Source organism: Coloeus monedula, assembly GCF_965178545.1.
Source record: "Coloeus monedula genome assembly, chromosome: 15".
Classification (NCBI taxonomy): domain Eukaryota; kingdom Metazoa; phylum Chordata; class Aves; order Passeriformes; family Corvidae; genus Coloeus; species Coloeus monedula.
In genome coordinates, this window is record NC_138795.1 from 18,918,478 (window position 1) to 18,936,189 (window position 17,712).

The 17,712-nt window shown below is 41.5% G+C and overlaps 1 protein-coding gene across 4 annotated transcripts in view; it reads right to left on the reverse strand.

The window, feature by feature from the left end:
• Nucleotides 1-17,712, reverse strand: part of KCNIP1 (potassium voltage-gated channel interacting protein 1) — a gene marked incomplete at both ends in the record, with an annotated part of 196,185 nt that overhangs the window by 4,773 nt on the left and 173,700 nt on the right. For all 4 annotated transcript variants that reach the window (XM_082291132.1, XM_082291131.1, XM_082291130.1 and 1 more), the window contains 3 exons: nucleotides 1,034-1,104; nucleotides 3,843-3,912; nucleotides 10,179-10,303. In XM_082291132.1, the coding sequence (XP_082147258.1) occupies nucleotides 1,034-1,104; nucleotides 3,843-3,912; nucleotides 10,179-10,303 (266 nt within the window). The remainder of the gene's footprint in view (nucleotides 1-1,033; nucleotides 1,105-3,842; nucleotides 3,913-10,178; nucleotides 10,304-17,712) is intronic.

Consider the following 17,712-nt stretch of genomic DNA (forward strand, 5'->3'; position numbering starts at 1 on the left):
ACAGGCAGAGCTTCAGGATAACAGAGCTACACAGTTCCTGATAACTCATTTAATATCCTTAGTCACCTCCATGAGCTCTGCACGGGGCAGTGCATCACTGCTTAGAAACCTCTGCTCCTTTTTGCCAAGGCTCAGAGGAATTTGAATTTGTTGAACAATACAAAAAAAGGGGACAAAATGCTCATGGTTTGACAACCAGTAAAGAGACAGACCTGCCAGGAATGAAAGTTCAGCACTTTCTAGGTTTGTTTTTGTTTGTTTGTTATTTTAACAGCATTTTTCTGTTCTCAGTCTGTTTAGGTTTCCAGACAGCTTTAGCTACTGGGTAGCTGCCCCATGCAAACCTCCCATTGCAGCCCTCACCACAGAGACACGCAGACACACATGGAAACACCCCCATTTTGCATTTAGTGAATGAACACATTTCCAGTGTTACCTGGAAATTACCAGAGGTTTTGGCCATTTGACAGCAAAGGCAAGACTGCCTATGATTTGTAGTTTTATAGGAGTTTTATAGTCTTCAAAACTATGAATTTCATCCTCTAGAAGTCTATGACTTAACATATCCCTTTGCTGCGCTCCTACAGCTATGGGCTGAGCATGAAGAGAGGTTGTTTGTAGCCACTGCAACAGGCCTTTTATTTAAATGGTGCATTTAGTTTCCAAGTACCTGAGAGGCTTGCTCAACACATGCAATGCATGATGACTGCAGAAGGTACAAGGTGCAAGTTATCTGTGTCTCTCACCTCATTTCATATGGGACTCTCCTCAGCCCCTCCTCTCTGCTACATAACCCTCTGCACTTTCTCCCTCTGATCCTGACTAGCACAATCTAGATCCTTCTTTACTGACACATGGAAGTGCATCTGCATAAACTAAAGTGAACCAGATTTGGAAACATCAACTGACTTTAGACTGAAACCACTAACCTTTAATCCAACAAGTCCTACTACTTTGCAATGAAGAATGGACAGAAAAGCTTAAAAACACAAAATTGAGAAAGTGGCATGGAAGGAAGATGCAAAGCAATTACCTCGAACTTCACTGAGCCATTCTGTGCAGTGTCGAAGGCATTGAAGAGGTAATGTGCATACATGCTGGCATCTGAAAGGCACAAAGGGCAGGGACAGCAGCTCATTACACACTGATGGTTCTAAACGAGTCAGGAGCTTCTTTTCCTTCTGTATATAATTCAACCCTGAAGCATTGCCAGGTATTCTGTGAACCAGTAAATGTTAACATGGACTTGCAAAATTCTGACACCCTCCCTCAAAACAGCCTTGAAATGCAAAAGCTTTTATTACAGGAGAAACTACTTGGATTTTGGGGCAGTACCTGAAAGAATGAGCAGAAAATCCCCCACCATCCCAGAGTGTCTCTGGTTCAAATGGTGGGAAACAGAGCAAAAATACCAAAGAGTGACTGCAGACTGCAGCATCCTTTCTCTAGCTTTGTGTTTTGTGGGAGACAGGCAGAGACCCCCCAAGGAAATGCCTAGGTTCACAAGGGTCTTGCTGCAGTTACTTGAAGCTGCTGGAGAGCAGTCTCACCTAGAGGCATATTTTCTTTCTTTTGAATCTTAAACTGCTGGTTTTAGGAAACCTTTTCTATTGAGAACAGTCTCTATAGCCCCATGAACGATGGCTGTTAGCTCAGAATAACAGTAGTGGTATGCAGAAAAAATATCCAACAGGTGTGCAACTTTAAGACCTTCAGAAGCCTGGTCTCTGCTCTGGTGGCAGTTCACTCTGCTCTCTGTATTACTAAAGCTCAGCTTTACAGGATGGAAGTAACTGACATTAAAGTCCCTAATTAGTTCACTGCTACGCTCTGGAGCAGCCATGCACTTCTTGTCTCTTATATTCTCTCTGGCACACAGAGAGTCTCAGTCTCCACACTCAATGCATGGAACTCAGGTGAAGCCTGGTGCCTGTTCTGCCCAGGTGGAATGACCCATCATCTCCTTACTTTGATCTCTCACATTATTCAAATCCAAGAAAGTGTAACACTGTGCAGAAAAATCAAATACTTAAGTTACTGTCATTCATAACGATAAAATGCACTGGACTTCAGGGAAAAAAAATTGTGTACTACATTTTTAAGAGAAGGATTCTGAAATAAAATAGCTCCAAAAGAAAACCACAACATTACGTATGGCACAGTCCCACTAAAAGCTCCTACTAAGCTAAACTGAACAATGAACTAAAAGAATAAGCTGAGGTCTTATTTCATGTACATTAAGAAATACTTAAATCACTTGTATCACTTGATGACAGAATAGCAAAACTTAAAACCTGCCAAGGATAGGAGCCCTAACAAAAATAACACAAGCGTGGGATGACATTGCCCAAGGTTTTTATAATTCAGAGCTACATTACCACCTCTAGGTTGTACAAGTTTATCTGTGAAGAGAACCATAAAAGTGTAAAAAACTCTGAGGATTTGTGAGCTAAGGTTATACAAATAGTTTGGAAACCAAGTGAAAAAAACCAATGTAAAATACAAAATCCATCTGCTATTGACCCATTGTACTATTAAGCATGGTTGTATTTCCATCATCATTAACCAAGGGAATCTCAAGGGAATGGAATACACAGAAAACAGGGAGACAAGTCTTTGAAAACCTCAATAGAATGGAAAAAATGTTATCTATCCATGAAAAAGTGAAGCTTCTGTGCCTACTGGTGTTTACACATGGGAAGGAAGGAGTCACCTGAGCTGTGTCTCTTAAAGGAGTTCATTGGGGTAACTGGAGTTCCTTGGAGTTACTGGAACTCAGGTTGGAAACAAAAGCCACATCCAGGAATACATGAAAATTATAAATACTTAATTTTTGCAATAAATAAACAAACAAATAAATAAATGGTCTGGTTGCATTTTGTAACAAAACTAAAAGCAATCACAACAGGAAATCATCAAGTTCATACTGAAATTTAATGAAAACTTTTTATAGGTGTACATCTTTGAGGTCACATGGGTTGTAAAACATAAGCATAATGTGTTTTATCTTGACATTTAGTCAAAAAAACACTTGTTAATGACCTTCTTTAAGTAAATGCACATGCACACATACACTTTTGCAGAAAGGTCAGTCATCATTCCCCAAGGAGTGTGTTCTGCAGATACTGCAGAGTGGGATATTTTGGAAAGCCTCAAATACTTAATCTTTTGCTAAAAAGCTGCTTAAACCAATGACTCATTTTTTTCAACTTGAGAACAGCATCCCCACAGAACATATCCAATTAGAAGAATATATAGATGATTGATGTTTTTTAAAGGCAAGAACATGTATCATCTGAGAGATTTAATACAATACTTTAACATGCCCATACATGACATGACTCATTCACATAAGCACCAAAAATGATCATTTCAGGTAGCCAGGAGTTTCCTTATCAACTAAAAACTGCTTTAAGAATTTTAAGGAAGTTTTGATTAATGTTCGGGCCAGAAAGAAGTCTGGGATCCTTCTGTGCTAGACACTACATGCCCAGCAGTCCAACATCAGGGAAGCAAAGATGCACTAAGGGAAGCAATTTCACTTTCTGCCAACAGAAAGTCAGTACAGAACAAAGCATCAACCCCCAGTTTCTATTTTGGACCTGGGGAATAAAGAGCTGACATTGAGGGGCAATCTTCAGTGGGGTTTTTCTATGTGAAATAACTGTTCAAAGGGCCTAAAATTTTATTATCTTGATGTTTGTGTTTCTGTCTAAAACCCTCAAAGCTTAAGTTCAATTCCCATTCCTTGCACAGATGATGTGCAGCAGTTTTGCAGACAGCTGGCAGTAGGCAATGGTAAGGCTTCAAGAGCCCTGACAGGCACAAAGCACTCCACTTACCTCCATGAGGAAAAAACTGTGCATAGATCTGTTTGAATGTTTCTTCATTAACAACACCACTAGGACATTCCTGTTGGAAAACAAAAAAGAGAGAGAGAAAAAGAATCAAGTAAAACCCAGCTTTGTAAAGGTTCATTTGCAAAACTGTACAAGCCCAAAGAGAGCAATGAAACAATCATCTCCCTGTTCTCACAGTGCTCTGCATGCACAGGCTATGCAGCTGGAGAAATTAAAGTAATTCAAGCTGCAATTTCATCTTAAGCATCTCACAAAGTTGGTTCACCATTATTAACATTTCTAACTGTGTTTTCAGCAGTTTCATGGCTGTTTTACAGAATGACCTAGAAAGGCAGCTCATGACTTCTCTCATATCAAGCTTTCATCTAATTATTACAAATAACGTTCATGCCAGTTAACACCTCCCTGTCTAATGCCTTCACAGGTATGAATCATTAATCCTCAGCAGCAGACTGTGGCCAGAAGCCTGACTCCAGATCCACAGGGGTGAACAGTCCATAGTACACTAGCAAGTCCTTACAAACAAACCTTAATAATAAACACCCCCCACCAGCTCAGTGCTGCTATAACACATTATAGAGTCTTGGGCACTGCTATCTAACTATGTGATGTTTTCAGTTATAGAAAATATTTCCCAGTTGATGGCACTATTCCTCAAATTTGCCTATCAACCAATTTTGAGAACTAAACCAGAGCAAACCAATAAAGTTGCCACAGCACTGAGCCTTTTTCACAGAGCACAGGATTACAGACACACAAAAGTCAGCTTCCTCCCACTTTCAGAGCCACTGATCAACAGAGACCGCTGTGGTCTGTGCCCTGCTGTAGCACTGACCCCACTCAGCCATTTAATTCCCCAACCTCCCATCAGGGAGGGAGGAGGGAGCAAGAGCACTGTCCCTGCTGGTAGGACATGCTTGAGATGGATTATCTGAGCAGGCTAACTCCCTCTCACCAAATTCACAAAACTGGCACATATAGCTTGGCTTGATGCTTATATTGAGCTGAAGGGCAAATTTGGGATCAAGAAAGTTCCTATGCTCCTGGCACTATACACACTCCATGCATCCCTTTCTCTGTGACATGCTGTGATTCCTGCCTCACTTTAACACAGATCCTTCAGCAGAGAACTTCACAGGATATAACCCTCTGCACAAGGAATCCCCAGCTTCCATTCTTGGAACCTGACTCCTACTACTGTGCCTGATAGTCCTGAACTGCTGTTTAGAGAGAGCAAGCAAACAGTCAATCTGACAATTTTTCTATGTGCCACTTGTGATTCTGTAGGTTGCAAGGTTCCTGGTTAGATGAGTATTCTCAAACTGTTCCAAACCTCCTCATAAAACATCCATTGCCTGGTTTCCTTATCATGAGAAAAGTGGTCACCTTTTCATCTTTAAAGTAGAAATCATCAAAAGAAGAATAATTAAGTAGAAGCTAACATCTACCATAAGAGATTCTCCCAAATATTTCCTAGATGTTCATGTTTTCTGAAGCTTGTAAGCTAACAGACATTAAATAATCTGATATTTATTTATGGTATCTTTTAATCATAGATCAGACCAAGTATCATATTCACAGCCATTCTTGGGTAGAAGTGTTCTCCTTGGTCACTGAAGTGCTGTTGCTACAAGATCACACAGGGCCCTTGCAGAGTATTACACCAAACTGTCATTCTTTTTAAAACCAAGCCTAGCACAACCTGCCCAAACTTTCCAGCACAGTGCTACTGGCCAGACACACAGAGATCTATTTCCTTCTCTCCTCTTGATAACACAACAATGTGCTGAAACACACGTGCTGAAGGACGGTTTGTAGATGAGGGACTGATATTTTTTTCTCTATGCTTCCCACAATTGCAGAGTCCCTGGGCTCCTTTCCCTATTATTACCAGAGATGGGCATGTGGCTGCTGCTGCCTGTGCTCTCTCACAGGGGTAAGGGCTATTCTGGCAGTTTTAGCCATTGGGCCCGCTTAATTTTCTGAATTTCCACATGATCCTTATTGCTTCTGATGCTCCATCTGGAAGCCAAAAGAAAGTTTGCATCACAGCCCTAGGAGTGCTGGGGAAAGGCAGCGCTGACATCGATCAGCCCATCTAGCTCTCCATAACTGGATTGTTTTCAGACACATATGCTACTACCAATTCATTTGCAGTTAATTGATAACAATTTTTGTTTTGTAAGAGCCAAATAATGCTCAAGAGGCCTCATTAGTGCTATAGTACCATTTAATTCTGCTGACTCGAAAGAAATCTCTCTTGTGAAACAGAGCAGGTAAGCTTTGTGTTAGTTTAAATTCCATTGAAGTTAATAAAGGTTCACTCATTCAAGAAAAAATTCTGGTCAGTAAGAAAAAGCACAGTCCTTCACTGTAGTATTCATAAGGCCTTCCTTTGATAGCAGGGTTTTAGGTTAACACCTCTCATTTCCTTAACCGATGAATTCCTTAAAAATGTTGAACAGTGAACTTTTTTATATTGTGGTCAAGCACAGAACAAACCCCTCATTTTCTGAGGGCTGACTATCATACTTGGCAGCATGAGCTATGCATCTGAACTTACCCCTTCATGCTGCTTTTAAATCACTAAACCACAAAGGAGCTGAATCCACACAAAAACCAAACACACCAACCCACAAAACCAAAGGAAAAATAAAACCGGAGTTGCATTTTTCTTCTGCTGGAATCAGAAATAAACTTCACTGATTGCTTTCAGAGGTGTGCAAAGCAGAGATGGAGAGACCACAGGGGAGCTGAGCCTAACCTGCCTGTCAGACCCTCCTCAGTTCACCTGGCCAGAACATCAGGACGAGTACTCAGGGGTCACATTTCGCTAAATTAGAGGTAGTAAGTTAGCTGACCACAGACAAATCCACAATTCAGATTTGCATCTCTAAGCACTCAAACATTCCATGTATTTTGTTGCTCTATGTTCTCCACTTTGGAGATGTTTTGGGGAGTATTAAAATATCAGAACATTTCTCCCTCGCTTGTACTGCTCACTTTAATCTCCATAATTCTGCTTTGTTACAATTACATCTCATACTACACTTCGTCACAGATTTGCTAAAATACTCACACTAAAGCAAGGTAAGGATATCTCCAGCAGCCCCTCAGTTATTTGGGCTGTCTGTTTCCTGATTCAGTATTAAGAAATTATCCCTTGCAGCCAACAAGTATTTCCCCTAACAGCACAAACCCCCCCAAACTGACCAAAAAAATCCCACAAAACCCCCAGTTTTTTCAAATCCATGTACTCAATTCCAAAGAATGTAAGCCATTAGAAACATGGCTGAAATGGAAGATCCTGAATTACTGAACTCAAATCTCTGTATTGTTGGTCACTTCATTAGACATCAATTTATCAGTTTTCATCATAAAAATACTTTCTTGCTCTCCCTCCCTGCACTTCCATAACTGCTCACCAAACTTTACTCCTCTGGGGGGCAGAAACTTTCTTCTAATTCCAGCCTGTGCCTATTCATGGCCATTTTGTTCCTGTGCTGATATAGCTGTTTAGCTCAAACAATTCTGGTGTTTTTGTCGACAGATGGTATCACATTTTCTTTTGTTAAGTTGTGCCAAAGCAAGACCCAGCAGAGGTTCTGCTGGGTTTGCCTGTTTCTTTGCTCTTGTAGAATCCCAACCAAAAAGATGGGACCAAACACCTCACATTAGTCTGGCTCCCATCTGAGCCAGCTCTGAAGTGCAAAAGAGACTATTCACATAATGCAGAATCCTTCGAGCAGAGGCAACTGCTAAAATAAATGTGAAATGTTGGTCCTAGAATCAAGAGATGCTGGAGGGTGGCACCCTTTCACAAATGAAAATGCAAGCTGAAGGCAAAGAGAGGGGACATTTTGCCAGGCAGCAATAACACAGGCCTGGTTAGTGTGCTCGGCTTCTCTGGACATGAATTTATTAGCAGCCTCCATCAGTCTGGTGCAAAAACACCAGAACAGACCAGTGACACACCAGGTGAAGACTGAGACGATTTGGAGGGAGTGGGGGAACAGAATTCAGAGACAAAGAAAGAACAGGTTTAAAGGTACTGAGAATTAGGACCCTGGTCAGACAGGGCACTGGTCCAGAGGCCACCCCAGGCTGTGCTGAGCTGCCTTTGGTGGAACACCGTCCTTGTTCCTGCACACCAAATCCTCTGCAGCCAGGACTTCAGTCCTTCTGTGCCCAATACAAGTTCCTGCAGATGGCTCTGTGATTATCCAGGTGCTGCCTTGTGATTAAACAGGACCTGTGCAATCACTGAGAGCAAGCAGTAAGTACAAGCCAGAGAGGAAAATGACTGTATTCCCACAGGGATTTCAAATCTCCAGATGGCACTGTAACATCATCCCAAAGAACAGACGGTTTGGTACAATAGCAAATATGGTAACAGCTGAGCCAGTTTGCCTCCTGTGCGTAATTACTCATCCCATTGAAACCATGATTTGCAGACTACCAATGTTAAAGCTGCACTTTCATGTCAGTTTAAACCTTAGATATGAAACTTCATTGTGTGTATTTATTGTGCATATTGTGTGCAGAGCAGTTGGATAAAAACAGCCTGCTTTGTCCTAATATCCAGATATAAACCAAGACCTTGCCAGCACTGCCAATTAATACCAAGACCTTCAGTGACATCCTAGGTTTAGGTCACAAGTGGCACTTGTCTGCCACTCTTTCCCTGGGAGGTAATGCCTCTGTTGTGCAAAGTGATAGCAAAATTGGGAAGGACAAGAGGTAAATGTCCTGTGTGCTGAGAGTGATCCAAGTCTGCCTCACTGGTTTGCATCTGCATCTGCAAATCCTCCCAGCACAGAGCAGAGCTCTCCCACACAGGATTCCCACCCGACAGCGATACAGAAGGCTCTGTAGAGATCTTAGCAAAACTAGGCTTAATCCCCTACTGTAGGCAGTCATGCCATATCTGGGTGTTAACCTGCCAAGCTCTGTCTCAAAAGCTGTATGATTTCCTGCTGGCTGCTGAAAGCATGAGGAGATATCAGTGCTCAGTTAGAAAACTTCACACATGAAATGACCTCTTACGTGTAGCAAAGGCTGCACAAATATGCCATGTGCACCAAACAAAAATACAGAAAGCTGAGCTGTGCTTTGGCCCACTTAGGTGAGCAGTGAAATAAAGGGTAAAACCACCAGACTCCTTGGAAAAGTCAAATGTACACTGGAAACGTGATTAGATCAAATTCCAAAAATCCGTCAAAAAAGAAAGGCCCTTCTCAAAGTCCAGCAGGTTCCCTCAGATCTGCCTGTGTTTAAGGTAGCTCAGCTTTCTTTTGACAAGTTTTTACCCAATAGACTTCACTTTCTGAGAAATGTCAGCATTTTGCTGTGATGGTCGTTGAATGCTGGAGCTGTCCTGCAAGACAACTTAAAAATCACTCTATGTTTATTGAGCCAGCCCAATTCTGACCTGTTAATCATCATTAAAACATCAGCTGGCACAAACCACCTGGGTGACTAAATCCTGACCCTCAGGCAAACATGTAATGAGTACTGAATCTTCAAGGTCCATAAAGCATCTGCTCCATGAAGCCTCAACATTCCCCATCCATTTCTCCTTATTGTGAGGAACCCCTGAGTGGCAGCAGCAGGCTGAGGCTCGGGAGCTGCAGCCTCCGTGCTCCCAGGGAGCCTGGCTGGAATGGTGGCTCACAAGGATGGGCACGGAGCTGTTCTGCACACCCAGTCATGCCAGCTGGCATTGGTGCCTGCTTTCCCAGAAATCTGCAGCCTCTCTCTTGTCTCCTCAGTCTTAATATACATTTAACTTTTGATTTCTCTTTGGCTCCTGCCACTCCAGTCTTATTCCCTACTTATTATGCAGGACCTTAAAGTCTTAAAGTGCTCTGCTGAGATCCTACTACAAGAGCAAGATTTCTGCAGCTAGAGAAGGGATAAAATCTCTATCCTGGGCAGCTAATCATGAGTGAACAGTACCACTTATATTTGAACAAGAGAAGATGACAACAAGGTTAAAGTAAGTAGCCATAAAAACACTTTCAGGTTATCTTCAAGTGCTGGCACAGCTGAGGAAATTGAAGTGTCCTTGCTGACATTTGGGGAACAAGTTTAATGAGACCATTATGTGCTGAATATTCATCCAAACCCAGTTTTAGGCAGATTGCAGCATCATAAATATTAGATGGAGAGGCAGATTGTGCTCATTTTGCTGTGGTAAGGGAGATCTAATACAAAACTACTAATGTTTAGCAGGGGAATAATACAAAATCGAGCTGAGCAGTTGAGGCTGGTGGGGACATAGATATTAGACTCTGTTCACTGCAGTACTGTTCTTACATTTTTAAATCCTCTGTAAAGAACTTGAAGTTCTCTTTTAGTGAAATTGGTTTGTGCTTCAAGCTGTTCCAGTCCCTCGGGTCTATGGCACACTGTAGTCATTTCTAATTCATCTTCAATTTTATCTGAAAGAGAAGACAGGAAAATATTTATTTTGGTCGTTACCTTTGCTCTTTTAACATGATAGATAGGACAGACTGTATTTCAAGAGCAACAGATCAAAAAGAAACCACCAACAGAACTGATCTGTGTAACTGTTTTCAACCTCTTGAAAGCAAAATAAAAGCCGTAGGAGTAAAGCAACAGCTCACATTTCTTACTGGGCTGCCAATTAGCTGCCCATTCATGAAGCCAAAATGGTGGTGAGAGCAGAAGGGCAGCAGCAGACACATTGCTCCAAAAGGCAACCACAGACATTTCGTACTTAAATATCGAAACAGCGTGGAGGAATAGCACTTTCAAAGAACTGGCTTTAAAGAAAGCTGTGCAAATATATCTGAGAGAGCAGACATGCTCAGGCATATTAGACAACGACATTATACTGAGGGTAAACAGTGAGGGAAACTCTTCTGTGTGCTAACCAAAAAGCTTGCTCTAGAGACAGTGAAGGTCACTTTAGTCCTAGGAGAAATTCAAATTTTGTCCACACTTGCAGAATCTGGAATGAATTCAGCCTGAATTTACATGGACTTTTTGGGGTAAGAGATAGAAAACGAAAAACACTTATATGCATCTTACTCAAGAGAGTGTTCTTCTGCAAGGAAGAAAAATACTTGAGATCTGTCATACCCTGTATTACCATAACCTCACTTCATTTTTGATGCATGTTTTCCCCTGTCAAGCCCATCCCCCAGGAGCGTATGCGGTGCCCAAATATACAGATACTTAATGTCTGTCAGTTTGAGATTCTCTAAACTTCAAGGACCAGATCCAGCCTTCAGCTGACATGAAAATCCAATCCACATCCAAAAGTTGCTTGGCATAAAAGCAAACACTGCCTTGATTGTCAAAACTGCACAATTCATGCCTTGCAAAAACATTTTAGGTTATTTTGCTCAAGCATAATATAGTAACTTCTGCTGTAAGACAACAACTTAAATAGAAATTTGCAAGGAAATAGTCACTCTGAGTAGAGGAAAGGCATGAATTCAGAGCAGACTGGCTTAGTGAAAGAACAGACCAGCCCAAAGGTGTAATTTTCATAAGTTAACTAATTCTTCAGAGATATATATACACACACACACACACACATATATAGGCACACATATACATATATTAAATTGAATGTTATTAACGGAGGGCACATGTCAGTAAGTGCTAATGGTTAATTAACATTGGTTCATTTTGCCAGTATTAAGAAATTGGTTCAAAACATTGGTGAATTCAGCCATCCTCCTAATCCGCCACATCGGCATCATCACAGTCAGCATTTGTAGGCCTTGAACAGATAAAATGCATTCCTAAATACTGTTCTGAAGGTCCCTTGCACAGCAGGGGAATAAAGGTGAGAGGCTGTAACAGCATGGGACAGGAGCAGAGTATCAGCTGGTGCAGAAAAAGGGCCTGAAGGCTGGCAAGTGGCCAAAAGAAGCCTGAAGGACTCACCTTCCCCACACAAAGGGAAAATGAAAAGTCTAAAAATTACAGCTCCTGTTAGAATAAAGGAGATGAAAAAGGATGTCTGCTACAGTAAAAAGAAAAAGTAATGTGAAATAAGGGGAACAAGCCATTTTCTTTGCAAGAGAATTAATGCCACAAAATGAAGGAATGCAGAAGCTGTAAAGAGAGAAAAATGTGGGAACTTCTTTAAAATGAGGGAAGAGAAATGACTGGTTGAAAAAAAGAGAGAAAATCCATTTAAAAGGGAGCCAGGTTAGGGAAACCCACCACTAGTCTATACATTGTACAGGAAATATCTTTCTAGTTACCTTTAGTTAACCATAAATCACCTGAACTTTTTCCTTAACAAATGCACATAACCTGGCTCCCCTCCCACACATCCCCGCTGCGCCCGATGCCACCAGCAGTTTACACAGCACCTTGGCAGGCATTTGTTTTTCTGCCACACAAGCAGGACTTGGAGGCTTTCTCTGCTCTTTGACCAGCTGAACATGCTCAGCTTTTCACCCACATTTCCTGTTGCTTGAGCCACCCTAAAGTTCTTTACAATTTCAGTCAATGTAAACTGTAAGTGTAACGCAGTGGCCAACTACTCTTTATATCCTATAGCGTGATTTAACAGAGAGTGGGATAAAAAAGAATTATCTATGCAGCCTACAGGGTGAGGCTGAAGGGGGAAACCAGCCTGTTGAAACACTCTCACACTTGCTTTTACTTATGCCCCTACAACGTGGAGGTTCAGATGGTTTCCACAGAGCCAGGAAAGATTCAGCTGAGAAAAGTCTTACTCTTTGCAAAGGCATTTTGATATGAGTAATTTTTTGTGGGTATTGTATTTGCCATATACTTTTCCACCTCCTTCTTAAGCAGACAGTTTTTAAAAACACTTACTGGAATTTGTGTTAGTATTCTAAAAAACAAGTAGTTAAAGAAAAAGGTCTCGCTTGTGCAAAACTTGCCATATAGCTCCACAATAGCTTTAAACAAAATCTACAGAATTACAGCTCAAAACTCAGAGTTGTCCAGATGCCCTTTACACAAGCAGACCCAAAATTAGGGTCTTGGAATTATTTTTTTCCAAAATATTCTTAAATAAAATATTACTTGGTGAATGCTGTACTTTAATAACGATTCTTGTCTTTTGACAGTACTGATCTCATTCAGTGAGTCATTACTTCAAAAGAGTGGCACTCATCTCCTTCAGCTTATTCTGCAAGAATAGACTTTCCCAACAGTCAGCTCATGAGCTTAGGTTCCACAGGGCAGGTATTTCTATGTTAAGAATAAGCCAGATTATCCTTGTATGTTTGATTCTATCTACCATGCTGAGAAATGTTTCTCCTTTTTCTACACCAAACTTCAGAAAGAAAATGATGAGAAATGTATCCCTTGCAGAGGGACGCTCTATTTTTTCTTTTGTTCCCTAATCCAGAATCTATGTTAAAATCTGTCTCTGAAGAGGATCTGATGGTTCCCTGTGGGTTAATATTTTCATCTGCTCCCTCTTCCTCTCCCAAGGGAAGTATTTTAAAACTAAGCAAAAGAATTCATGAAGCTTTAGATCTGGCCAAGGGGACACTCAAATTGTTGCCAGACCAATCATTTTCCAGTGAACACACTTAAAAATGGCAGAAGCTGCTCCTTCAGGAACAGGCTCCAGTGCAGCAGAGCAGTCCTGAGCATTTTTTGGAAAATCACCACAGAGAATAGGCCATTTTGTCTATCACTTGCCAATGAAGAGCTATTTTCCACGTATTGTGATAAAACTTCTTTTAGGAGTAATCAGCTTCACATTAATAGGCCTCACAGATCAAACACCCCTCCGTCACGTTCACCACATTTAACACACAGTTGTCATCCCATATTCAAAGGTTTTCCTTCAGCAACATCCCTGTTCATTCTTCTTCCCTTCCTGGCTAAGGCTGCAGAGGGCATAGCGCAGAGCAGGAGGGACCTGAAGCCAGACCTGAGGACACAAAGTGCTCTTCTGTGCAAACTGATTGCTTCCAACTCATTAGTCCTCACCCTCCACAAAGATTTTATTTTTTCGCGATTTGTTTCTTTTCAGTGCTTGCTCTCAAGTCAGCTCTTTTCAACCTTTTTCTTCTATTCCCTGATAACCAATAAATTAACCACAGAAACCGCAGTGGCAAAACAGGAGATTGGCACTTCCTCTCCTCTGCCCTCACTCTTTATCATGGGTATTGTATTTCCTTTTATTTACATTTTCATTATCATTCTGGCTCAGTCCCTCCAGCTCTTCAGAGCTGTCACTGTATGAAATATGAGCTCTTGCATTTATAACCACTAGAGTTTTATTAAACTGAAGCTCAGTGTAGGGTGGTGAGTGCAAGCAAAAGTGTATATACATAAACACATGCAAATTTAAACTTTTGATAGGAATGATGTTAAGATATTTTATCTAATACCATATTCTTCCTCAGTTTTGCTTTGTTTACAGTTTGCTGCACATCCAAAGATATTTGAGCGAGGGAAACAACCTTGCTGTTGGTTTGAAGTTAATTTGCTTCTCCTTCAATTCACAAGTGCATGAACAGACCTTGGGACTGACCGCACCCACTGCAAGGGGTGAGTGTGGCCACCCCCCAGCTGGTGCTTACAGCATCCTTATCCGTTCTGAGCTGGAAGGACATCCCTGCCCTGCTGATGGAGACACACGACCCAGGGGCTGGGTACCATCCAGCTGCTTAGTGAGAGCTTGAGCCTTAGCAAATAGGTCCCAATTTATTACTCTGGATCTTAAAGCATGATTTTTTTTTTTTTTTTGGGTTCTCTGTACTCACTAATTAGGTGGAAGCAGTAACTAATGCAGAAGGTTTCTTCTGCTTACAGGTACTGATAAATGATAATTTATTCTTTTTCTGTTTTTAGTTCCAACACTTGTTGAAACCATCCCGGGATGAATCCCTTCCATGCCAGTTGGCTGCAGTGAGTTGTGTCCTAGGCTGAAGATTGTTTAGCCAGTACAGAACATTCTCTTAGCTGTTTTCCTTACAATGTGTTTAAAAATGGAAGAATGGGATGTAGCATTTCCTGAGTGAGAATTCATTTCTTCCCATAGTTTTGTGGCTGCTTTAATAGTGGGGAATGAGGTCTGGGTCTGGTAGAATCACCTGTGGTAATCTTACTCCAATGTAGGCCCAGGTTAAAATAATCACTTAGGTTTGTATTTTTGTGCAAAATAGCATCTGTATTTGCTTAGCCCATAGGATATGCACATTTCCTCATATAATGAAAACCAAATAGTGACTTCACGTTACAAAAAAACTAATCTTGACATAATTGCATGTACATGCATATTTTAGACTGTTGCTAATGAAAGAGACTGTATTTCACTGCTCCTTACTCAAGAGCAGAGAGTGAATTTTCCTTAAGGCAAATCGATGTTTTAACAGGATACACTTTAGAAATTACTTAACGAGGCTTGCTTTATTCATCCTTTCATATTTGTTCCAATTTTACTTTCTGTTATCTTTACCATTTGGGAAGTTCCATACTCAGAGTGCCTGCAAATGACCCTGCAGCATTTCACACAACGGTTTGGATTGGAAGGGACATTAAAGATCATCCAGTTCCAACCTCCTGCCACGGGCAGGGACACCTTCCACCAATCCAAAGCGTATTTGTGTCCTATAAATTGTGTGTTATTCCCCAGCCGCTGCCTCGGCTCTGAGTTTGAGCAGCCACATTCCTGAGCCTGCCCATCCTTCCTGGCGCTGGCAGCTGCCTCTGCACCCACAAACCTTGCACAGGGCTGGGTTTGCTGGGGCAAAGTCGCTTGGGAAATAAGCATCAAACAGCACCAAACACCTCTCTCAGGTGCAATCCTGCAGCAATTGCAACCCATGTGCCTGCCAAACAAGCAGTAGTGAGGCCTCATACAGTGCTCAGGCTCTGCCAAGGACAACCCAAAACCTAAAACACAGTTTAAAGGGTGTAAACGATGATTTAATAAAAATGTAAATGACCCTGTCCCCTGCATCCAGAGGTTGCAAGGTGAAACCACAGAACACCACTCTCCATGGCTCACGGGAGAACTTTGAAAACAAGTTGCTTATAATAAATTCACTTTTTGTTAAGGAAAAAAGTCAAGACGTAAAGTGAAGCTAATGTGCCCAGCGTTAATTGTAAAACTGACAGGCGCTAGATGAAATGGGTAATTTTACAAATACAGCTGAAGGGGATTAAATTATGTGCAAGAATTATTAGACTGCATCTTGCTTTTATTAAAAAAAAAATTAGCTATACTTTAGGAGCAAGGACCTTAAGAAAAAATTAACTCTAGTTTACCCACGGTATATTTGAAATTAATCTCCAGACAGAATGTGCTCTTGGGCAGGTCTTGCAGGAAATAGGTCTTGCCTGTGGGAAATCAATTGCAAATATTTGGAAATTTCATGAAGAGAAATAACTCCAGGCCTGAGTCCGTAAGTGCTCATTAGGGCAGGAAGTTGTGGGGCAGGAGCTGGGTGAGAGCTGCGGGAGACGCAGCCTGGGATGTCCCTGGAGCTCTGAGCTTCCCGATCCCGGGCTGAGCTATCCGGCAGCACATTCCCACATTCCTGCAGCACATTCCTGCAGCACATTCCTGCAGCACATTCCTGCAGCACATTCCTGCGCTGTGCCATGTGCTCCCCCCGGGCACTGTCCCCGCCTTCAGGCGACCCCGTCCGGCAAATCCCGCACACTCCTGGAGCCGGGCAGGGACAGAAGCAGCAGCTCAGACTCAGCCGTGATCCCAAAAAAGGGGCAAGGAAAATCTGCTCATGGCAAACAGCAGTTAAAAAATGGTACAGAGGTACCTACTGATGTATCAAATATTAAACACAATTAAAGCTGAACACCCTTTATTATTATTATTAAAAATCATTCTTAATAATACTGCCTGGATGGAGAGATCAGTTTCCAAACCAAAGGGACTCTCTCCAGGCAATAAACCAAAAAAGAGAGTGGTGTCTCCTTATCTCCTCCCTTTATTCTGATATGATTTTTTGACTCCTTCAGGTGTATTTTGAGCTGGATTTTATGGTCCGTGTGGGTCCCTTCCAACTCAGAATATTCTGTGATTTCCACCACTAAACCAGCAACATCAAATTCATTACACAAACAGCCAAGCTTAGCAGGGTTGTTCTGCCTTTGTGAACCTGCAACACCACCACTCGCCAAGAGAAGATACATGAAAACCCAACAGCGTATAAAATTCCAAGATAAAAATAGCGAATAATAACAAATATAATTACTAAAAAAATTAGATTTTTTGTATTTCTTGTCTAATCCTTACAATGATCTATGCAAAATGTGTGAATACTGTCCTCTGCCTCTATACTCCTTTAATTAGCTTCACAGTTGTACCCAGGGATGCAAAACCAACATTATTCTCCAAAAAAGGAGGCACAGGAATTTTGAGGTACCTCCCACATGTCTTTCTGGAACACGGCTAAGAGCAGGTACAATGGTTTGAACATGAAATATGCAATGTCAAATTTGAATTCAGATGCTTCTGCAGACACTGACTGAAGTTCACCTGGCATTAGAACTGTTTTTGCTGTGGCTGTTCCCAGAGGAAGAAACTGCAACGTGTCCTTCCAGTGCACTGGCCTTACCCAGGACAGCACTTCCTTTTCAATCTTCCTTGCACATTCCCACATGTCCTGTAGCAGCATTTATAAGGCTTTATAACAACTTGTGAAAACAGGTGGAAAATCCCTGAGAGCTTGCTTAGTGCTCTGTTGCTTTTCCATGGGGATGCTGCAGAAAATGTACTGTTGGGACAAGTGCTTTCCTCCAAGCAGCTGTTCAAAGCTGACTTTAAAAAAAAAAAAGAAAAAACATTTAAAAAAGCCTTACTAGAAAGATGAGAACATCACTTCCCTCTGATGATTTTCAAAAAATT